The following is a 25,250-nucleotide window of genomic DNA, read 5'->3' on the forward strand; positions in this document are numbered from 1 at the left end:
TCCTGTGGCTCTATGGTGAGGTATCACACTTGGCCGTTTACTCCAGGTTTTGTCTGACATTTTCCAGCATCTCTCCTTCTAGAGGCGTTCACACCTAAACAGATTAAGCACTGTACTTCTATTTAGCTACAAATTAATTGTGGTAGCTTCCTTTAGCAAATGTAGAGACTGCTTGCCCTTTGTTCAGTTGTAAATTACTAGTTTCATTTCTGTTTAGTCATAGCATAGTGATGTATAAGATGAAACATATACTTATATGTGTTTTGTATTGTCAAAGGAAAACTATACTTGACCATGACATAAAATGTCATCAGCAGGGGCGGACTGAGAGCCTTAGGGGCCCCCGGGCAAAATTAGATCCCAGGCCCTTTGAAGGCCAAATATATGTGCATTAAATAAATGTTAAATAAATATAACTCTTCTATAATACGGCATTCCTTTGGATGTGTATATTGTGAAGATCGTGTATCAATGCATGTTTGTATTTGAGTCTGTGTAAATGCACTTGTGACAGGTGACAGAGTGTGAGGGAGAGGGTGACAGGTGGAAGAGTGTGGAAGGTGGTGACAGGTGGCAGAGTGAGGGGGTACCTGGTGGCAGAGTGAGGGAGGGAGGGGGTGACACAGTGAGGGGGGTGATTTGTGACAGAGTGAGGGGAGGGGTGACTAGTGACAGAGTGAGGGGATGACTGGTGACAGAGTGAGAGGGGGGGGCTGTCCCTCCCTAACTCTGTCACTAGTCACCCCCTTCCTCCCTAACTGTCACTAGTCACCCCTCCCTCAGTCACTAATCACCCCCACCCTCACTCTGTCACTAATCACCCCCACCCTCACTCTGTCACTAGTCACCCCTCCCTCTGTCACTAGGGGGTGATGGAGGGAGGGGGTGACACAGTGATAGAGGGAGGGGGTGACACAGTGACAGAGGGTGGTTGTGACAAGTGACACAGTGAGGGAGGGGGTGACTAGTGACAGAGGGAGGGAGGGGGTGACTAGTGACAGAGGAAGGGAGGGGGTGACACAATGACAGAGGGAGGGGGTGACTAGTGACACAGTGAGGGGGTGACTAGTGACACAGTTACAGAGGGAGGGGGTGACTAGTGACAGAGGAAGGGAGGGGGTGACACAGTGACAGAGGGACGGGGTGACTAGTGACACAGTGAGGGGGTGACTAGTGACACAGTGACAGAGGGAGGGGGTGACTAGTGACAGAGGGAGTGGTGATCGGGCTCTGTGTGAGAGGAGTAAACAGGAAGTGAGGTCACTTTCTGGCCCCGCCTCTCCCCAGCACACACAGCCCCGCATGGGACAGGAGAAGGAGACCTGGCAGAGAGCTGGTGAAGCTGCCAGGTCTCTTTTGAGGATGAGGGGGGGTGACTTGCAGAGCGGTAGGTTGTTGGGGCCCTGCACTCCATCAGGGGCCCCACAACCTATCAATGAAATAGAGTACTATATTCTGTTGTATTTCCATGCTATATACTGGTGAATTTCTACTGCCATGATGCTGCACATTGAAGGAGAATAAAACCAACACTTGCACCAAATAAGACTTATTTGCCTGTAACATTTCATTACAAAGGATCGAGATCATTAAGGCAGGATAACATTGCCCAGGCACACACATCTGGAGCTGATCATAAGCTCCAGAAAATTGTGTTACTCCTCTTATTTAATTCACAGGTTACCAAAGATACTACACTATATTCTGTTTTTGTCCTCTTATCTTTCATATTTGTTTCACCACCACACGAATTTGATTACACTCTAAAAGTGCTGCTTCCCTTTATCCCTTTTCATACATAATTACTTGTGTCCATCTACATCTGGCTGGCTACTTCATCTTTCTCTCCTCAATGACCTCACATTCACTCAGCAAAAATCCCAACCTACACTCTTGCTATGGGGAAAACTCACTGACCTAAGGCTATCAGGAACAACAAAAACGTCCATTCTCTTCTGTCCATGGAAGTAGGCCTTCCCTGGTTGTGCATCATCACCGCTGTCATCTACTATAGTCAATAGAGCTGAGAAGAATGAGGTCCAGGTGATCTTAGATTTTAGATGATGTAAGGGTAACCTGGAATACCTAGTACACTAGGTTGAGCTGTCCTATGGGCTGGATAACAACACCCAGTCACCAGATAGGCCTTATCCAATCCCTTCCAAGAGGTTTTGTCTTTGTAGTAGGGACCCATGGTGCATCAACCACTACTAGTTAGAGAGACCAGAGAGAGATGTAAAAAAGAGACTGTGGAAAATACAATATACTATACTTTGAAAAAGGTGTTGAAAAGAGAAACTGTGGAGTAAAATCAACATAATAGGTATAAGCTGGAAGAGTGAAACAAATCCTATTTTTAAAATTGAATTACTAACTTGTGATTTTTGTGTTTGGTTTTCAGTTATATTCTGCTTTTTTCAAGATTGTTATTAGAAACTGGGAAGATTCTCTAAGGCAGCGGTTCCCAACCTGTTGTATGCGTACCCCCAGGGGTACAATACAGTGCCCCGGGGGTACGCAAACAGAGATCAGTAATGGCGGCCCTATCCCTGCAGTCGCACCGCATGGGCTGGGAACCGCCGGTCCATCGGATGGCCCATGCACTTAGGGCCACCCAATGGCATCTGCCATGAGGGGCCCGTCGTGCATTCTGGTGCTTTAATTACGCGACCGGGCCCCCTCTAAGTCGCCTAGAGAGCTGAGAGGAAGTGCGAGCCTGTCACTTCCTCCCAGCTGACTTACTCTGAGCCGCGCGGGAGGGAGGTGGCGTCGAAACGCGATGTGGGAAGCCATGGAAGTCACCCTCCTGCTCCAACAAGGTAGGACCTGGATGGTGGCTCATATCTTAGCCTGTATGTGTATGTATGAGTGTCTGAATCTGTATGTATGTGAGAGTGTCTGAATCTGTATGTCTGTGTGAGTGTCTGAATCTGTGTGTCTGTGTCAGTGTCTGAATTTGTATGTCTGTGTGTGTGAGTGTCTGAATCTGTATGTATGTGTGAGTGTCGGAATCTGTATATTTGTATGGTGTGAGTGTCTGAATCTGTATGTCTGTGTGAGTGTATGAATCTGTATGTATGTGTGGGTGTCTGAATCTGTATGTCTGTGTATGTGTAAATGTCTGAATCTGTATGTCTGTGTGTGTGTGTCTGAATTTGTATTGTGGTGGAATCTCGGTAAAAATAAATTTAGTAGGCCGAGATTACCACGTGGCATGCGTACGTGCATATACTGACGTATCGGTCGGTTGGTTGCACGTGGCAAGATACGATCAGTAGTGTACGGAGCATGTGCAAGAATACCGGATGTAGTATTCCCCTCCTCCATTGTGCTGGACAGGCCATGCGGTCAAGCAGGAAGTTAATTCTTATTTGTTTTGATTGGTTAAGAGAATGTGCGGGTGGAGCTTAATATGGGAGGAGTTATGTGCCTATATAAGGAGCCTGCACTATTGTCCGGGGCTCAGAACTTGTTGTATTTTGGTGACATTAGTCCCTCTGAGTCCCGATCGGTGAAACGAATAAAGAATCTCTTCCTTCCTGAAGAAACCTGTGTCCATCTCTCTGTGCTTGGCTTCCGTCAGTTTCTCCGGTATCATTTGGTGCATTGGCCGGGAAGCTCATCGTTCAACGGTAGCTGAGAAGCAGAGGCGTGAGACGGTCTATCTTTGTCCACGTTCTCTACGGCTGCACCCCTGAACTTCTGCGTGGGCCTCCCTTCGTCTCGGCGCCACTGGTCTGTTGTCCAGGAGATCATCGGCCTCTACGTAGTAAGTGCTGGGGTGTCCCCGTCGATGAGTGTGAACTCAGGTTCAGGAACGAGGAGGTAAGACGACCGCTGTTTTAGACGGCGGACCCACTAGGGGTATACCGATTGTGCGGTAGGCCCATAAGGGGTTAATCTGTGTATGGAATCTGCCCCCTCTGTCGGAGGGAAGGAGCGAAGGCGCACCGCTCAATCGAACGCTCTTTAGTAAGACCGTTTGATTTGGTTTGGAGTCAGGCGGGGTTCTGTGTAAATAGCCCTAGCCGGACACCGGTGTCTTGTCTAGACTAGCGTTCTAGGGTGTACAATTTGTTCGCTAGGTCGGAGGGACCGGGAGACTAAGCGGCGTCTGTGTAAATTCGGTCCGCTAGCTCTCAACCTATCTTGGCTAAGTGGGAAGGCGTGTAAATTTGGAACCCACTAGACTATTGATAGAGTAGAAAGACTAAAAGGGTTCTGTTGTAAATTCCGCCCTCTAGTTCCTATATGTGGTGCTTGGGCAGTGTGGCTAACCAAAACGGATGTAGATAGTTTTAGGTAGTCCATCAAGGTACTGGCCAATAGATTAGTTGGGATTGTATATGTGATAAAGATTGTTTAGTAACGTGTATATCTTGTTAGATAGCGTGAGCTCTGCCGTCTAGCGAGAGTGTTAATAGTGTGTTGCTGTATTATAGTGCACGGTACCATAACCCTGTATATTTACTGACACTGTATATAAGTACTAATAATTGTCGTCTATTGCATGTCTAACACCATAACCACTAATAATTGTATTGTGACCTTAAATTGTACTTTGACCTATGCTAACCGTACTGTAACTGCTGTTTGTAAAGACGATGTTACTGGGGTGTGTTATAGACGGCTAATTCATATATAGGGAATTATAGCGTGGGTGACTGTATAGTTTCGCCAAAGAGCATAATATCGATTACTTAGTGACTGGTGTAACAGCTGTGTGTACGTTTCACTTGGTAACTGTACCACGTGGTGCTGTTGCCGAAGGAACGGGTGTGACTGTTGCATAGAGTGTGTGTATAGCATTCGTTGTCAACGACGCTCCATTGATAAGTATGGGCGCGTCGGAGTCGACGATTTTGGATCCCTTAGGATGTATGGTAAAGAATTTTAAAAAGGGATTCACAGTATGTGATTTTGGGGTTAAAATGTCTCCTGCACGTTTGATCACTTTGTGCACTAGGGAATGGCCTACTTTGGTTACGGCATGGCCGCCACGTGGCAGTTTAGATCCAAATCTGGTACAGCGTGTACACGTGGCTGTATCAGGTAGGCCTGAACTTTACGGACAGTTTCCATACATTGATTGTTTGAGGCAGGCCGTAAACGACTCGCCAAGATGGATACGAATATGCCACGAGGAGCAATGTCGCCTCATGGTGGCCAGGACTTGTTTGTCCACTAGGACCACGGTTAAGCCCATTTTGGACACGCCCCCTGAGTCCGAGATCCCTATGCCGCCCCCTTATTTCTCTGCAAGGGGAGGTGATACAAGTACAGGAAGTTCCACACCCCCTCCCCCGTTGTCCCCATCCACTTCCACTTCCACTTCCTCCTCCAGCTCAGAATCCACCCCACGCCATACTAAACCTCCCCTTGCGACACCAGCCCCCGTTAAGTCCATCTATCCCAATGTGGCGCCACTTCAAGCTTCCGGTCAGGCTTCCTCTAGCCCGGCTCGGAATATTTTATTCACTGGTCTTCCCCATGATAAAGCTTCTCTGTCCGCACATCTTATTACCCCCCGACCGGAACCCCTAACTGACGCCCCTCCACGAAGCCCTATACTAACCCGACAACTGACTGGAACCCAAAAACCTAAACATTACCAGATGCCTCTTCGTTTGAATCCCGGGTCAGCTTACCTTAATGATTTAGGTCAAATGGTGTATGCTGACCCAGTCTTCGTATATGTCCCGTTCACGACTACCGATCTCTTGAATTGGAAGACCCACAATTCCTCGTATACTGAAAAGCCACAAGCCATGACCGACCTGTTCACCTCGATAGTCCAGACACATAACCCAACTTGGGCTGATTGCCAGCAATTATTAATGACATTGTTTAACAACGAGGAGAGGACTAGGATAAACCAAGCGGCTATTAAAGCGCTGGAGGAAGAAGCTCGTACTTTAAACCAAGCAAATCCAGCAGCATGGGCCGCAACTCATTATCCTAATGCTGATCCCGAATGGGATGTTAATGGCGCAGATATGGTTCAACTAAAAGCCTATAGAGACGCTATAATTGCTGGCATGAAAGCCGGAGGGAGAAAAGCCATAAATATGTCGAAGACGGTTGAGGTGATTCAGAAAAGTGATGAAGCGCCTAGTGTCTTTTATGACCGATTATTGGAGGCATACCGCTTGTATACCCCCTTTAATCCGGAAGACACTGAGAATTCCCGAATGGTAAACTCTGCCTTTGTCAGCCAAGCTTACGGAGATATTAAGCGCAAGCTACAGAAGTTAGAAGGGTTTGCAGGAATGTCCATTACTCAACTAATGGAGGTAGCAAATAAGGTGTACATGAATAGGGAATCAGAAAGTAAGAAAGAGGAAGAGCGCAAGATGCGTAAAAAGGCAGATATGCTAGCGGTAGCGATCGCAGGCGTAGATAGACGGGGCCCAGATAGAGGCGATAGTAGGTGGAATAGGGAACCCCTGAGTAGGAATCAGTACGCGTATTGTAGAGAAGAAGGGCATTGGAGAAGCGAGTGTCCAAAAACAGAGCAATACGAGAGAGACCCACCCAGGGCAGGTTATGGAAACTTTAGAGGCAGAGCGAGAGGTAGAGGAGGTCCCGGAGGGAGTAATAGTAATAACAGAGGAAGTGTAAGAGAAGATAGATACTATCCCGCAGCGCAAAGGTCCCGCGATAGAGAAGATAGGGACTTTGTAGGATTGGCTGACACGGTCATGGAGAACTATTGATACCGACCGGGCTCCATCCCCCTTGGTCGAGCGGAGCCTATGGTCGATGTATCAATAGGGGGAAAAAGGAGTGCATTCATGATCGACACTGGTGCTGAACATTCGGTGGTGACTGACCTAGTTGCTCCTCCATCTGGAAGAACTATTACTGTAATAGGAGCAACTGGAAGAAGTGCTGCAAAACCGGTTCTTAAAAGTCGACTCTGTACATTGGGAGGCCACGTAGTTAAACATCAATTCCTTTACATGCCTGAATGTCCAGTCCAATTGTTGGGACGTGATATGCTATCCAAATTACAAGCGCAGATTACGTTCCTACCAAACGGAACAACATCCTTAAAGTTTAATGGACCTTCAGGTATAATGACATTATCCGTACCAAAGGAAGAAGAGTGGCGACTTTATACAGCGTTGACTAGCCAAAACCCTAAGAGTGATGAATCCTTATTCAACATACCAGGAGTTTGGGCAGAGAACAACCCACCAGGACTGGCCCGCAATATTCCACCCATTCGAATTGAACTAAAGCTTGGGGTTTATCCAGTGAGCCTACGGCAATATCACATCCCGCAGAAGGCTAAGAAAAATATACAATCTTATCTGGATAAGTTCATACGGTATGGTATCCTAAAATTCTGTACTTCCCCCTGGAACACCCTATTGCTGCCTGTTCAAAAGCCCGGTACAGATGAGTATCGTCCTGTGCAGGACTTGAGAGCAGTCAATGATGCGGTCGTTAGTATACACCCAGTTGTGCCCAATCCGTATAACCTGCTTGCTTTAATTCCGGGCGGGGCTACCTATTTTACAGTCTTAGACCTCAAAGATGCCTTCTTTTGCCTCCGAATTGCTGCAGAAAGCCAATGTATCTTCGCTTTTCAATGGGAAAATGCTGTAACGGGCTCGAAACGCCAGATGACTTGGACAAGACTGCCCCAAGGGTTTAAAAACTCACCGACCCTATTTGGTTCAGCTCTGAGTCAAGATCTGAGTCAAGAGGCTGCTTTTTTGTACTGCATTAATTGTAATTTTAATATTGTTGGTCCCTGAGGAAGTCCCATACTTTATAGAAGGGACGAAACGCGTAGGACCTCTATTGTATTTATTTTTTATATATTTTATTGAAAATTAAAGCCGCTTTTTCATACCTTCACCCGGAGTCTTGCTTTTTGGTGGAAAGATCCAGGGAAGTGTCCAGGGGAATTCCCCCCAGCCCCCGATACCATCAGGGGAGGCACCATATATGCCTGAACTGTCCAAGATCCTGTGAGTGCATTTCATATTGCGCAAATGATATTTCTGTCAAACTTTATTACACTATATTTTGTTTTTGTATTTATCTCAATTTAGGCTACCAGCCGGTTCCCTCGTTGTGTTTTGTATATATTGGTATTGAAGTTGATTGCTAGCTGGGAGCGATCTGAGGGAGGCTGTATTTCACCTACCACTGATAAGTATCATTGTATATAAGTGTGTGTATAAGGTGTATTTCTTTGTTATACTGAGTCAAGATCTACTGGATTTCAAGTCCATCCCAGGAGAGTGTGTATTATTACAATATGTAGACGACTTGTTGATAGCAGCAGTTACAAGAGAAGTATGCCAGCAAGCAACACACAATCTACTACACATTCTCTGGAAGGCAGGATACAAGGTGTCTAGGAAGAAGGCTCAGTTGTGTTTGCCAACTGTCAAATATCTGGGATTCCATATCTCTGAAGGTCAAAGAATAATGGGGCCAGAGAGAAAAGAAGCTGTGTGCCAAATACCAACACCCAAGAATAGAAGACAAGTGCGAGAGTTCTTGGGGGCAGCAGGCTTCTGTAGGATATGGATTCCCAGTTATGCGATATTGGCAAAACCACTGTATGCAGCTATCAAGGGTACAGAACACGACCCCTTCCTATGGACTCAAGAACAGCAAACGGCATTTGAAGATGTGAAGAGGGCTTTGATGAGTGCCCCAGCATTAGGTCTACCTGATCACACACGACCATTCTATCTGTATGTACACGAGCAAAGAAGAATGGCTGTGGGAGTATTGACACAGTACTTGGGGTCATGGCAAAGACCTGTTGCATATATGCCTAAGCAACTGGACGCAGTGGCCAGCGGTCTTCCACCTTGTCTAAGAGCCGTAGCTGCAGCCGCCCTGCTGGTAGCTGAAGCCGATAAACTCACTCTGGGTCAAGAACTTTATGTACGAGTTCCACATGCAGTACAGACGTTGTTGGATTACAAAGGAAATCATTGGTTTAGTAATAGCCGTATGACCAAGTATCAAGCAATGTTGTGTGAAAACCCAAGAGTGCATTTAGAGACTGTAAATACCTTAAATCCAGCTACCCTTCTGCCGCAACCTACTGAAAGTCAACACGATTGTTTGGAAGTGATGGATGAAGTATTTTCAAGTAGACCAGATCTTCGTGATTTTCCCATCCAGAACCCCGATGTCCAATATTATACAGATGGCAGTAGTTATGTGAAAGAAGGGATTCGCTATGCAGGATACGCAGTAACAACGATAGATAAGGTGATAGAAGCTCGGCCACTGTCAAAAGGAACATCAGCACAAAAGGCAGAATTGATAGCACTGACACGAGCGTTACAATTGGCTGAAGGTTTAAGAGTGAACATCTACACGGACTCCAAGTATGCGTTTTTAACCACTCATGCCCACGGAGCTTTGTATAAAGAAAGAGGACTATTGAATTCAGAGGGCAAAGAAATCAAGTACGCAGCTGAAATACTACAACTATTGGAAGCAGTATGGGAACCGAAAGAAGTCGGTATTATACATTGTCGAGCGCATCTGAGAGGAGACGGTGATGTAACCAAAGGAAATCGGATGGCAGATAGTGCAGCTAAGCGTGCCGCTGAATCAGGAAGACAGGAATATGTGGAACATATAGCTGCTCTTATTCCAACTCCACTTTCTCAATGGACTCCAGTTTATACAGCTCAAGAAGAGGATTGGTTAAAGACTGAACCTGGAAAGTACCTGGAGAACAAATGGTATCAGTTAGAAGATGGGAGAATAGTTATTCCAGCATCACTAGCGGTAGAAATCGTCCAAAACTATCATACCGGGACGCATTCTGGAAGAGATAGTACAGAAGAATCTCTCAGAAAACATTTCTACATACCAAGATTGTCCAACTTAACTCAAGCCATTGTACGAAGATGTGTAACGTGTGCTAGAAATAAAGCAAGGCAAGGACCAGTAAAGCCACCAGGAGTTCAGTATATGGGGGGACTCCCTATGTCCGATCTACAAATTGACTATACAGTAATGCCTAAATCTGGTGGACATCGCTACCTACTAGTAGTTGTGTGCACCTATTCAGGCTGGGTAGAAGCATGTCCTACTCGTACAGAGAAAGCAGGAGAAGTTGTGAGATTCCTGCTACGAGAAATAATACCCCGATATGGACTACCCTGCTCTATAGGATCGGACAATGGTCCAGCTTTTGTTCATCAGTGCCTACAACAACTGACTCATATGCTTGGTATAAAGTGGAGACTTCATATGGCATATAGACCTCAGAGTTCTGGTAAAGTAGAGAGAATGAATAGAACTATTAAGAACCAGTTGGCAAAGATGTGTCAGGAAACCCAGCTTAAGTGGAACGTTCTTTTGCCCATAGCTCTGTTACGAATTCGCAGTACACCTACCAGAAGGATGGGTCTCTCTCCTTTTGAAATCATGTATGGGCGTCCACCTCCCGTACTTGGTAACTTAAGGGGGGATTTGAGTCAGTTGGGAGAAGGAATTACCCAGCAGCAGGTTGTAGAGTTGGGTAAGACTATGGAGGAGGTACAGAAATGGGTACAAGATAGATTACCTGTGAATATTTATCCCCCAGTTCATAGTTACCACCCAAGAGATCAAGTGTGGATTAAAGAGTGGAATAATGTACCGTTAGGGCCCAAGTGGAGAGGTCCTTATGTTGTTCTTTTGTCTACCCCTACAGCAATAAAAGTGGCTGAAGTGACTCCGTGGATTCATCACTCTAGAGTTAAACCAGCAGCGGTAGATTCTTGGCAAGCTACACCAGATCCAGAGAATCCCTGCAAGATCCGGTTAAAGCGCACGACTCAGTCGGAGTGACGAGGAACCTTGTGGATTACAAATTTTATTGTTTCAGAGATTGGTAAGTGAGTGTTTTTAGACGGCCATAATAAAGCCTGTCCGCTCACCAACGTGTAATTTAAAAGTCAGGAAAGTCTCGAAGGGACCCCTGTGAAGACAAGCAGAACTCCATTCCCTGCAGCCCTTACATCCTGGAAGCTGAGGTGCCATCGCACGGACGAAGATTGAGGATGCAGCCGACGAAAGATGTATTTGTGATAATGTTTATTTATATGTATTTTTATATTCAGGAAGGTAGAGGTACCGACACTCCTAGCTGTGAGGTATGCATTAAGACTACAAGAACAGGTAACCATATTTCCCAGACCCTAATTTGGCATTCACAATATGAGTGTAAAGGTGATGTGTCTAGGTGTAGATACTGAAATGTAGAGTATAGTGTATGCCATTTAGGGATAGGAGAACCTAAGTGCTTCAATCCAGAGTATCAACCCTGTACAATTTGGTTGACTCTCAGGAATGGAGATCCTCAGGGGACCCTAATAAATAAAACAGTGTTAGAATCCGTACATTCGGGTGTTCTGCTATTTGATGCATGTAAAGCAATATCAAGTGGTAGAAAGCCGTGGAATGTATGTGGGGATCTTAGATGGGAGAGAACGTATGGGTCCAATGATAAATATATTTGTCCCAGTAGTAAAAATAAGTATGTGAGTCCTAGATGCCCAAATAAGGATTATAATTTTTGCCCATATTGGTCTTGTGTGGGGTGGGCAACTTGGGGACAGACAGCAGACAAGGACATGATTGTGACTAAGTTGCCTACCAATCCATACTGTAAGTCTATGGAATGCAATCCAGTCCATATTCTTATAAATAATCCTGACCAATTCTTAGATAGATATGGTAACTTATTTGGGTTTCAAATATATGGGACGGGTTTAGACCCTGGGACAGTATTGTTTATAGGGATAGAGACCGATACGGTAACCTCCCAAACTCATCAGGTATTCCATTCGTTTTATGAAGAGATGAGTATAGATAATAAGATTCCCCATAACGCTAAAAACCTGTTCATAGATTTAGCTGAGAGTATTGCCGGTAGTCTTAATGTAACCAACTGCTATGTGTGTGGAGGTACTAACATGGGAGACCAATGGCCTTGGGAAGCAAAGGAGGTAATGTCCGGTTCTGAGGCAATTGAACAATTAATATCTTCTCAAGCCGATTATCAGATGAGTGTTAGAGGTAAATCTGAGTGGAGATTAAAGACCTCCATCATAGGTTATGTTTGCATAGCAAGGAAAGGAATGATGTTTAATACTTCTGTAGGAGAATTAACTTGTCTAGGGCAAAAAGCTTATGATGATGATACAAAGAATACAACTTGGTGGTCGGCTTCAAATGTCTCAGAACCATCTAACCCGTTTGCAAGATATGCCAATTTAAAGGACGTATGGTTTGATTTATCTATCACATCTAGTTGGAAAGCCCCAGCAAATTTGTACTGGATCTGTGGTAAGAAGGCCTATTCGGAGTTGCCACAGGACTGGGAAGGGGCATGTGTGTTGGGTATGCTCAAACCATCTTTCTTCTTGTTACCTATTAAAACAGGTGAGACTTTGGGTGTTAAAGTGTATGATGTGAATCATAGGAAGAAAAGGGGACCCATAGAGATAGGCGCCTGGGAAGATGATGAATGGCCTCCCCAGCGTATTATAGATTATTATGGGCCAGCCACGTGGGCAGAGGATGGTACTTTCGGATATAGAACCCCAATTTATATGCTCAACCGCATTATAAGGTTACAGGCGGTGGTTGAGATAATTACTAATGAGACCTCACAAGTGCTCAATCTTCTAGCGAAGCATAATACCAGGATGAGGACAGCAGTGTACCAAAATAGATTAGCCTTGGATTACCTATTGGCAGTAGAGGGAGGTGTATGTGGGAAGTTTAACCTGAGCACTTGCTGTCTTCAAATAGATGACGAAGGGCAAGCAATAGCTGAGCTTACTAGCCATATGGTTAAACTAGCGCATGTGCCTACTCAGGTATGGAAAGGGTACAATCCAAGTAGTTGGTTTGGTAACTGGTATGAGCAGTTTGGAGGGCTTAAGGCATTGGTAGGCGGAGTCATACTGATTTTAATGTTGTGTCTGCTCCTGCCTTGTCTTATTCCCTTAGTAGTTAGGTCTGTGCAGAGCCTTATAGAAAATATAGCAGAAAGGAAGGCTGCAGCACAGATAATGGCCATATATAGATATGAGGCTCTAGATCAGGGAGAACCAATGCAGGAAGAGGAGTGTTGAGGGATTCACATCATAGGAAAAGTCTGGTCTGGTTCATGGTAACCTGAGGTGTATGCAAACCAAGGTTAAGTGATGCCTCAAGTAATTGTGAAATATCAAGAGGCATCAAAGGGGGGAATGTGGTGGAATCTCGGTAAAAATAAATTTAGTAGGCCGAGATTACCACGTGGCATGCGTACGTGCATATACTGACGTATCGGTCGGTTGGTTGCACGTGGCAAGATACGATCAGTAGTGTACGGAGCATGTGCAAGAATACCGGATGTAGTATTCCCCTCCTCCATTGTGCTGGACAGGCCATGCGGTCAAGCAGGAAGTTAATTCTTATTTGTTTTGATTGGTTAAGAGAATGTGCGGGTGGAGCTTAATATGGGAGGAGTTATGTGCCTATATAAGGAGCCTGCACTATTGTCCGGGGCTCACAACTTGTTGTATTTTGGTGACCTTAGTCCCTCTGAGTCCCGATCGGTGAAACGAATAAAGAATCTCTTCCTTCCTGAAGAAACGTGTGTCCATCTCTCTGTGCTTGGCTTCCGTCAGTTTCTCCGGTATCAGTATGTCTGTGTGTGTGTGTCTGAATCTGTATGTATGTCTGTGTGAGTGTCTGAATCTGTATGTATGTGTGAGTGTATGAATCTGTATGCATATGTATGTGCTGGTGTCTGAATCTGTATGTCTGTGAGAATGTCTTAATCTGTAAGTTTGTGTATCTACATGTCTGTGTATCTATATATGTGTCAACGTGTGTATCTGTATGTCTGTGTATGTGTCAGTATGTGTGTATCTGTTTGTGTCCGTGTGTATCTGTATGTCTATGCAGGTGTATGTGTCCATGTGTATCTCTATGTCTATGCAGGTGTATGTGTCAGTGCATGTGTCGGTGTGTATCTCTATGTCTATGCAGGTGTATGTTTCAGTGCGTGTATCTGTATGTGTCCATGTGTATGTGTATGTCTATGCAGGTGTATGTGTGTCAGTGTGTGTATCTGTATGTCTGAGCATCTGTATTTGTGTGTGTATATGTAAGTCTGTACATCTGTATATGTGTTAATGTGTGTATCTGTATGTGTGAGTATGTGTATCTGTGTACCTGTATCTGCATGTGCGTTGGTGTGTGTAACAGTGTGTCTGTGCAACTGTATGTGTGGCAGTGTTTAATACACATACTGACCCACATACAGTTGCACAGACACACTGATACACATACTGACAAACATACAGATGTACAGACATACAGATGTGGAGAGCAGGGAGAGCCTGGGGCAGAGGGGAAGAGGGGAAGAGCAGGAAGTGCCTCCTGCATAGGGAAAGAGCCTGAAGCAGAGGGGGAGAGCGTGGAGAGCCTGGGGCATTGAGGATGAGCCTGGGGCAGAGCGGAGAGCCTGGGACAGAGAGGAGAGAACAGAGAGCAAGGAGAGCCTATAGCAGAGAAAAACAAATATATTTGAAATAACAGCAACTATGTTCATTACAAACAATTCGCTAATATGAGGGGTACAATTTATGGAAATGGACTGCCAAGAGGTACTCAAGTGAAAAAAGGTTGGGCACCACTGCTCTAAGTTAAGGGGAAGTTAGTAATAACCATGTGTATGGTTTTCTCAGAGTTCTGAAGTCTTGAATAAGGAATGTATATCCACTACTTACACTGACCCTGCTCATTTAATAAATAAAAAAGGACAACATTTAATATATTTAAATACTAATTGTTAGATATAACTATACTGCTTAAAGAGTAAGCAAAAGTTAGCAAGTTAGTCACATTGATTTGACTGTGTCCTTTTGTAATATTTAACTTTCAGTTATTATGCACAGTAGGGGGCCATAAACTATGTTAAAGTCAAGATTAGTTCTCTGGATCACTTAACCTGTTTGGGAGTGCTTGGATGACATTCCAATAAGTGTTCCTTACAAAGAGCAGGCTAAAATAAACACACACACACACACACACACAAAAAAATCACCCATACAATACAGAGGTTTATCTCCAGACATTACAATTTCTTATCACTTTAACTCTACCAATTGTGTAAATTGATGCACAAGCACATACACCTAAATGCCTAAAGGGAAGTTTTTGTTAAAGAAAATGTATTTCAATGTTTTGCTTTTATTTAGTGCTTAGTAAGATTTGCATACTTGTAGATATTAACCATGAGAAACAGAATATACATCACAGGCTTTTGTCTTACATTTGTATTTACCAAAAGTAGAATCCTGTTTTTTTTTTTTGTTTTTTTTTACACTAATTTTTCAGAACATATTTTTAACATATTTGATGGATTGAACTAGATTTAATTGAATCAACATCTTTAGTAGCCAGGTTCAATAAGGGTAGAAAAAGTGTTACTTGTGCATTCTTGCATTTATATCCATGAAGCTAGGTACCACTACCATAGCACTAACTGGCTGGATCAACCACTACAATGTACCTACTGTGGTGAGTAGCATCATCAAACAGAGGTAGACAAACTTTTAACTCCATTATGCCAAAACAAGACTTTGAATTCCTTTGGAGTGCAAGGCATAGCCTATTTTTTAAATTAATGTGTGTATGTTGTTGCATTCTAGGGATGTACATGGGAAATAAAATTTGTTTTGGTTTGGTTCAGAAATTCGGGTAAGTAAAAAATGTTGCCACTTTGGCGATTCAGGACTTCGGAACATCTGTAGGTCTCCCTACCCCTAACCCTGTAGGGCTCCCTACCCCTAACCCTACCCCTTACCCTAACTACCACAACCACTTACACATGTATAGGGCTCCCAGTGCCTGGACTGCCACCACAACCATTTACACATCTATAGGGCTCCCGTGCCAGGAATTAGCTTATTGGTCAAGATTCCTGTCATCATTCACATAATTGTCCCTCCCTCTCTTGTTTTGCACTTCCGAAATTCGGCAATTCGGTTTGGCACTTCCGACATTCGGAAGCATCCAAATATCCAAATTGTCCGAAATTCAGCTGAAGTTACATTCGGAACTAAACGAATTGCACATTTCTGTTGCATTCTACGTCTGTTCTGTATGAGTCCTGTAGGCTGTAGTGTTGTTGGGTATGTGCATAAGCAGTTTGTGGTATTATGTGTTATGTATGCGGGCTACTTGTTTGATTGTGTGTGTGGGCTGTATGACTTATTGTGTATCTAGAAAAATCTTGCTTAATTTGTATAGTTGTACACAGTACACGAGGCTGCATGTCCTTATTGCTACTCCTTTTTCCCTGTGTTCCTGTGTTGGTCACTTCACGTGATCTGTGAATAAAATTAACATTTAGTAGCTGTCCCCTAAACATCTCATTTTTGATACCTCTTCATTGGGCAGGAGATCTAGCCCTTGTGATTGGGCAGACCTCTTATCCAATGTGGGGACCTAAGCTGCTTATTAACCCCTTCTTCTCCATTCAATCCCCCTTTTTTGCCTGGAATGGCACTCACCCCTGGGTGAGGTTGTAATCTCAGGTGGTTTAGAAGGAGGTTTGGAAATGTTATCCGTCCTCCCTGCTAAATTTGACCGAGTGAGACTGAGCATGTGCTATGATTTTGCTATGTACCAGTTCGTAAATCATAGAATCATTCCCACACCACATTCCCCATTCTGTTCACCAGTTTGTACTTACAAAACTTTCCTTTACCTCTCTACCACTCTCTTCTGCCTTCTTTTTCTAAGTATACCATCTCTACCAACCATTACTTTCTACAGTATTTTTTTGTGTCCTCTCTAGCCTATACTTTTTAAAAAAAAAACTTTTTTTTAAACAGGGTTATTTGCACAAATGTGAATTGAAAGTACTTTTTCTAAGTGAATATCAAATTGAAGACTATATATATATTAAGGCAATATAATAAATACATGTTAACGTTTGCAAGGGAACACTTAAGTGCCCCTTGGTGTTCCTGGCATTAAGAAAAGTCACATCACTGCTGCTGGCTTAATGTGGCAATGCTCTCATTTAATCAATAAGTACCAGAAAAGAAGAGCGTTTGACATCGCAATTCGCAAGGATGAGGCGTGCAGTAACCATGAAAAAGGTAAGCAGTGCCTGATAAGGTAAGCTGTGGGTTCAAAATCTTTTTTAATGGTGTACGGTGTTACTTTTACACACACAGAAACGTACACTCACACAATTCCACAGACAATCACACTCTGTCGACCCCTACACGCAATCACACTCAGCCAACCCCACACACAACCACACTCACCCAATCCTAGACATAATCACTCTAAGACAACCCACATATATGCATTCACACTCATCTAGCCCCAAACAGAATCACCCTCAGACAATGTCACCTTCAATCACACTCAACAAACTCCACCCTCAATGACACACAGCCAGCTTTACACTAAATCACACTTAGACAAGTCCACACACAATCACACCTAGCCAAATCCATGCACAATCACAGTGAGACAGCACTCACACACATCCCACTGAGCCAGCTCTGCATAAACATATTTCCTTCAGCCAGCCCCCACACAATCACCCATACTCACCCCACACCCCACTCAGGAATGGCTTGGGGGAAGAGGGGAAGGGCAAGGAGCAGGATCCTTGATTCTCCCCCCTGGGGCTGAGCAGTTTCTAGTTAGACGCCTGAATTCAACCATGAGCTATTTACATATAGCATTTAAACATCTAATTTATCATTGCTAAAGTTCCTTCTAAAATACTAAATCAAGAATTTTCAAAAATCAATAGCTGTAATTATCATCTATGTGCTTTGTATTTCTATACATTTATCCCATTGTCTATTACACGTGCCATCTTGTTTACTTTTTGCTAACCCTTCCTTCCTCTAAAATCTAATCATAATGGCAACATCCAGATTTCCATATAAGCAATGCCCCAGTCTGGTCTGTATAAAACCATATGTACAGGCGCACAGCATGCACATGGCAGAGGAGGCGTGCCTATATTCAGATCATGTGATTGGCCTTGAGTTGGTTGCCATAGAAACCACATGAAGCTAGAGAAAACAAAAAAACAAAAAACACAGTAGGGAAAAAAATGCCTGTGCTAATCTATTTGGCTGAGAGGAAAAGGAATTCGCCTGAATAATAATTGACTTTGAAGAGTGGTAATCTAGCCAAGAACAAGCTGAAAGGGGGATTTTTGGTATTGGGAAAGCAGACCCCACACATTGTTTATGCAGGGTGCTAGTGGCTGCAGGTGTGGCCAGGAATGACAAGGACAGGGTGGGAGGAGAGTAACAGTAACTGCAGCAGCAACAGGTGTCATTGGCTTCCTGAGGCAGCTATTAGACCTTTCACCATAGAGCAGTATAGACCTGCCAGGGGCTGCCATAGGATATAGAGCAGCTTTAACTCAATACTTGCATTTTATTATTTATTACATGCAATGGGTAGCTGCATGGTTAGTGAGATATAATAGCTGGATGGAATGTGCAGCTATATATAATAATTAGAGAATAAAGCAGTACACAGGCACTGGCTGTCAGCAGACAGGCTCTGCAAGGAGCTTTTACCAGCATTTTGCATTGCTCACATTGCCACTGATGTGCTGCTATCCAGACAGCCAGTTGCCCATTTAGCCCATACTGAGAGGGGTATTGCTGCCTTTGTACAGGAGGAGTGAGAGCTCTAATCTTCAGCCCTTATCAGGTGACTCCCATCCTAGGGTGCAGAGAGCATGCAGCCAGCACAGGCAGCCAATGGGGGGGCTCGCACCATGGCCCCCCTGGACCACCAGCCTGCTGTCAAGACAGTGCTGGTTTATAGGAATGGAGACCCTTTTTTCCGTGGCCGCCGCATGATCATCCACGAAAAACGAGTCGGGACCTTCGAAGTTTTCATGAAGGATGTGACAAGTGGGGTGCAAGCTCCCTTTGGGGCAGTCAGAAACATTTACACCCCAAGAAATGGGCACAAGGTGAATGCCCTGGACGACCTGCACACCGGAGCATGCTATGTGGCAGGAGGGAGAGAAACTTTCAAAAAGATGGAGTGAGTATGAACAGGAATAATATACATCATAGAGCAAACTTTACTAAAGCACAGAGTGTTACCCAAATTAGTATCAGAGCAGGTTGCCTGGTAACAGAACGTGGTGATTGTCAGCCGTGTCTATAATCACTGACCATCACCATACACAGACCCCATTACATCTAGAGGGTAGCTAAAAGGTGGTTCCCCAACTTTTATTGAACTTCTCCCATGTCTGTCAAAGCATCATGGGAACATTTATAAACTATAACATTTCACAAAAGCATAAACTAAACATATATGACTTGTCATAAACCCCATTCATAAACTCTGACTGAGACATATTGTAAGTTATAGTTCTTTATTGTTTACCAAAAATGTTTGTGTTTCCTGTAAATGGTTAAGTATTATGTCTAGCATCATATAAACAATTTAAAGGGCTAATCACTAAAGTGAGAGCTGCCAATAATTCAGAGTGAATGTAAAGTGAATTTAAAATTTAAAGCCAAAAACTGCCATCTATGCTTCCAGTTTGGCTGTTAAATTTGAAATTCACTTTGTAATTACTTTAACTTCCTAATAGTTCTCAGGTTACCAGTGAATAACCCTGGTATATTAATGTTTAACACTTTGGGGTCTATTCACTAGACAAGACTGATTATTTGGCAAATGACTTGCAAAATTATGGTTTGAATAGTACAATTGGAAAATAGCTCAAACTAAATTCAATACACGTTTCAAATTTTAAGACAAAATAGTTGAACTGAAACCATACATTTTTTTTTCCACTTCTGCAATTTTGGTGTAAAATATGAAATTCTCTTCAAATTCAATTTGTATTCCCTGTATTTCACATTTTAGTTAATAAACCTGACTGCGTGATTAATGGGCTTATTTTTAAAGACATTTAGATTTTTAAGAAATTTTGATTACACACAGCTTTATTAAGTTTGTGCCTATTTGGGATAAGTTAGTATTATAGAGTATTCATACAAAATAATTGCAAAATATAAGCTAAAATAGGTGAGCTAGACACATTTTTTTTACTCATTCTTTTTTTGCAACCTGTCTAATTTTGTCCCAAATTTCTAACTCTAATTAGAGTTCTCCACAATTCTTACTTTAGTGAATAATTCCTTATGTTTTGAATAAAGCCCAGATTTGTTACTTCTACATGTGTTTAGTTGCTCTTTTTTAATTGCTTTTTTTCCTGGAATCAGCTTTTCTCTTGCTCATAAAAGCATTTTTTTTTTATTTATCTGATCCATTATAGGTGGCTTTAATATTGTAGCCGAATCTGATATTTAAAACGATTTAGGGTATGTTCATTGAATAGTGAACGAACGGATAGACAAACTGCAAAACTTGGGCTTAATAGCCAAGTTGGAGTCTTTTGACATGATAATTTGTCTACAATAGTATTCATTACCTATACTGTACTTTTTGTAATAAGAAACAATGGTATATGAACAAATGTGCTCTTCCATATGAATTAACAATATAAAACAACATAAGTGTTTTGCAGTTCCTTAGCACCTACAAATTGTTGATTTTCAGATATTCTCTCATCCACCTTATGGTAAGCCTTCTTGTTGCTGGCAATGCCATCTTCAACTACACAGCAGGTGTACATTTTGAAATGAGGGAAATAGTTGGGTGAGCTAATGTAGAACCTGAGAATTCACAATGTGTTAATAAAATTCAATATGGACATTTTGTTGTATACAGCTGTCCATAAAGCCATTGATATAATTTCTTACAAAGATTATTATGTTCAAATGATTTGTGGTGTCCTTAAAATCTAGGAACGTTACCAATGTACGCTGTTGTGGCGTTTGATGTTAATATGTAACTACCTGTACAACAAATATATATATATATATATAGGATTGCCCTTTATTACAATAACCTGGTTGTTATATTTTATGTTTTATAATATACACTGAAAGTCATGGAAGAATTAGAGGTTTTCTATTGACTGTATTAGTGTCCGTAGGCATTTCCCCATTTCTATAAATTTGTCCCAGAATTGCATTATTTTTTTTAGTTATGGCACTTAAATTATTCTTTTTTTTTTTTTTTTATCAATGTTGTATTTGAAAGATTCCATACAAGCCGTTGCTTTAAGCTCAATTGACAGTAGATTTAATGTTAGTTATACTTATACCTGCACATGGCATTTTTATATTTCCACATGCTACATATTATTTATTTCTTTTTTTGTTCTGCTAAATATTCTGCAGGAATTGTAACTGAAGGATATGATTCTGATTTGCATTTTAGTCTAAGCAAATGTATCCCTATTAAAATAATATATATGTTTTTAGTAAATAATTTGGTTTTACATACTATCTTATTGTAGCCCAGATATTATTGTAATATTGAAATCTGGATTATACAATATTAATAAACATATAATGCTTTTCTAGTTGGATTTAAAACACTTCACAGTTGTATGTCACAGAAGTTTAACTCATTTAGATAACAATCTGGTCCATAGAGACCGTATGCCAGCATTGATTTTTCAGGACAAATGCAAGAGCAGCTCTGCATAAGAATGCTGTTTAAAATGATTAAATACATTATTAAATATAGATACATTCATACATACATGATAGTACTGTCACTAAATGAGCAGTGTATTCCATTTTAGAATAGGATCCTTAAAGTTTTATGTGGCTTACTATTATGGTGGCTTAGACCTTCACCAGTCCTTAAAGTGTTAATGTTAAAAAGTGCATTAATGAATTGTTTTGTAAGACTTAAAGGAACACTATGGTGTCAGGAACACAAGTATGTATTCCTGACTCTATAAAGGTAAAATAACTACCGGTATTTAGGTCCTTTGTCCCCCCTCTCTTTGTAGTAAAAAGGAGTTTTTACTCACTTTTTTCTCATGCAACGCCAGTTGTGTCACGGCTGACCCCACCTAATTTTGTGTACATGGGTAAGATCATCAAACCTGTTGATCTCAGCCAATCTAATGGTTTGTCATAGGAAAGCAATGAAGGGCTATTGTGCACTAGTGTCAAAACGCCACAATGCGCCAATCAGCATCTCCTCATTTAATCAATAAGCTACAGATGCCAGAGCCACGAGATTACGTTTTAGTTATTCTGGTGGCTATAGTGTCCTTTTAAGAAAGGAAATTGAAATATGTCCTCTGAATATGTTCATGTGGCGGTATGTGAAAATGTGATTCACATAATTTGATCCGTTTTGCAAATAATGTGCATAATATTTGCTACCCTGAGTTGTAATGAATTTGCTTTTAGAAGGAAATATTTACCAGTTTACAGGACCAAAATATTCTTCACTTAGCAGGGGTCTTGTTTGTATAGAGCTTTAGAAATAATTATTAACCCGGCCAGTGGAGGTGTAATTCTATTTCTGAAAGATCCAGATGTGGTACCTTTCTTTAGTTCAGCTGTACTGACACAGAGCCATGCAGCAAAGGGTTACTTTAAGTACCATAACCATTTCATGAAGTTAAAGAACCCTGTCTATGTTAGCAACTTCAATTTCTGCTAGAAATGCTGCTAGTCTTGAGATGTTTAGAGAGTTTTCCAGGGCGTAATGCTGCCTCAGGCTCCAGTCAATAGGAACCGCTATATAAGTTTTATCCAGTTTTGCATTAGACTTGGCCTCTCTCTAATCCCAGGAGAACAAATATGTGGACAGCATGCAACTTCATGCCTCATCTTTCCACTATGCCCCTATGATAGTCTGTGTTAAACAGGTCCAACTTCAGCAATTTAGCATTTATTATTATAATTTTATCATTTATATAGCACCAGCAAATTCCGTAGCGCTGTACAATGGGTGGACGAACAGACACGTAATTGTAACCAGACAAATGGACATACAGGAATAGAGGGGTTGAGTGCCCTGCTCAATGAGTTTATATGCTAGAGGGAGTAGTGACACAAAGGGTATAAGTAGGGGTAACGAAATAGGTTGCTATTCACTGAGAAATTAATATGTTATTTTTGACAGTTGCAGGAGAGGAGTCATGACGGGGCGGGGGGAATGAAAATTCACTAACAGTTTAAATGATATGCACACACCCAGCTAGGGGACTAGCTAGACAGCCAATTATCGTTGTTACTGGATTGTTTGTACTCAGTTTAAATGACAGGAAGCTGTGTGTATCCATTAGCATAGCAATGGTAGATTAATCTACAAAACAGTATTTTTTTAATGTTTTCCTTTGGTAACTTGTCTACTAAAAACAGGGCTGGATTTACTTCTCAGCAGGGCCGCCATCAGGGCATGACAACCATAACAGTTGTCATGGGCCCGGCGGCCCTGGGGGGCCCGGCCGCCCGGGCCCCACGTGTGGGGCCCATCGGGTGGCCCACACACTTAAGGCCACCCGATGAGCCCCCTCCTTCAGGGGCCCGGTCAGCGCTGTGGCCGTTGTATAGCGCGATCGGGCCCCTTTAAAAAAAAAAAAAAAAAAAAGCAGCCGCAAGTGCTGCTGGGAGGAAGTGCTCACTTCCTCCCAGCTCACTCCGCGCGGGAGGAGCGCGCCTGCCCGCCCAGCCGTAAAGAGGGAGAGCCCAGCAATGAAGAGGGAGCAGCGCCGACTCCCATCATCCCCAGCCACCCTCCTGCAAAGAAAAGGTAAGAGACAGGAGGGTGGCTGGAAAATGAGCTGTGTGTATGTATGTATGTATGTCTGTGTCTGTCTGTCTGTATGCATGTATGTGTATGTCTGTGTGTCTGTATGCATGTCTATGTATGTATGTATGCATGTATGTGTATGTATGTATGTGTGTGTGTCTGTCTGTATGTATGTCTGTATGCATGTATGTGTATGTGTGTCTGTCTGTCTGTATGTATGCGTGTATGTCTGTATGTCTGTGTGTCTGTATGTGTGTGTGTCTGTCTGTATGTCTGTCTGTATGCATGTATGTGTATGTGTCTGTATGCATGTATGTGTATGTGTCTGTCTGTATGTATGTATGTGTATGTCTGTCTGTATGTATGTATGTGTGTGTGTCTGTATGCATATGTATGTATGTATGTATGTCTGTCTGTCTGTATGTGTATGTCTGTATGCATGTATGTCTATGTATGTCTGTCTGTCTGGATGCATGCATGTCTGTCTGGATGCATGCATGTCTGTCTGGATGCGTGCATGTCTGTGTGTCTGGATGCATGTATGTGTATGTATGTATGTCTGTCTGTGTATGTATGTCTGTCTGTGTATGTATGTCTGTCTGCATGCATGTATGTCTGTATGTATGTCTGTGTGTATGTCTATGTATGTATGTCTGTATGTATGTATATGTCTGTTTGTATGTATGTATGTATGTCTGTGTGTATGTCTATGTCTGTCTGACTGCATGCATGTATGTCTACGTATGTATGTCTGTCTATGTATGTTTGTGTATGTCTGTATGCATACATGTATGTCTGTATGCATGTATGTCTATGTATGTATATATGTATGTCAGTATGAATGTATGTCTGCATATTATTATGAACGTAGGTCTGTGTGTATGGATGTCTGTATGCATGTATGTCTGTCAGTATGTCTGTATATATGCATGTATGTCAGTCTGTATGTCTGTATGCCATTATGAATGTATGTGTGTATGGATGTCCGTGTCTGTATGTATGTATGAATGTGTGTGTGTGTGTATGTATGTATGTATGTCAGTGTCTGTATGTATGTGTGTCTGTATGTATGTTATTATGTGTCTGTCTGTCACTATGTATGCCTGTGTGTATGTCTCAGTATGTGTGTGTTAGTATGTATGCCTGTATGCGTGGATGTCTGTTTCAGTATGTGTGTCTGTTAGTATGTATCTGTGTCCTTTTGTATCAGTGTGTGCGTTTGTGTCTGTGTGTGGACCCAGTGGGCGGTATTTGGAGGCGGGCCCGAGGGGGCCCAGACCCTGAGCTGAGTTAGGGGCCCCAAAATTTCTGGTGGCGGCCCTGCTTCTCAGACACCTGCAAGAACATAATACTCGGGTGCTGCCTTCCTCAACCCCACCCAAAAAAATAAAAAATCCATGTGCAAATAGGATCTTGTAGCCACTTATAAAACTACTAATAGCTGCTGGACATTGCTCGTATAAATAAAACCATCATATGCATATTTAATGAGAATATTTTAGGCAGTGGAGACTCTTGGGACAATATATAGGGGAAGCATGTATCATTCCACAGTCAAA

The 25,250-nt window shown here is 42.6% G+C and overlaps 1 protein-coding gene across 3 annotated transcripts in view; it reads left to right on the plus strand.

Moving 5' to 3' along the window:
* The first annotated feature begins 18,560 nt into the window (after positions 1-18,560).
* DCDC2 (doublecortin domain containing 2) overlaps positions 18,561-25,250 on the plus strand; it is a 226,629-nt gene continuing 219,939 nt past the window's right edge. For all 3 annotated transcript variants that reach the window (XM_063451678.1, XM_063451679.1, XM_063451677.1), the window contains exon 1: positions 18,561-19,086. In XM_063451678.1, coding sequence (XP_063307748.1) covers positions 18,773-19,086 — 314 coding nt within the window. In that variant the 5' untranslated portion in view covers positions 18,561-18,772. The remainder of the gene's footprint in view (positions 19,087-25,250) is intronic.

Source organism: Pelobates fuscus, chromosome 4 (assembly GCF_036172605.1).
Source record: "Pelobates fuscus isolate aPelFus1 chromosome 4, aPelFus1.pri, whole genome shotgun sequence".
Lineage (NCBI taxonomy): Eukaryota > Metazoa > Chordata > Amphibia > Anura > Pelobatidae > Pelobates > Pelobates fuscus.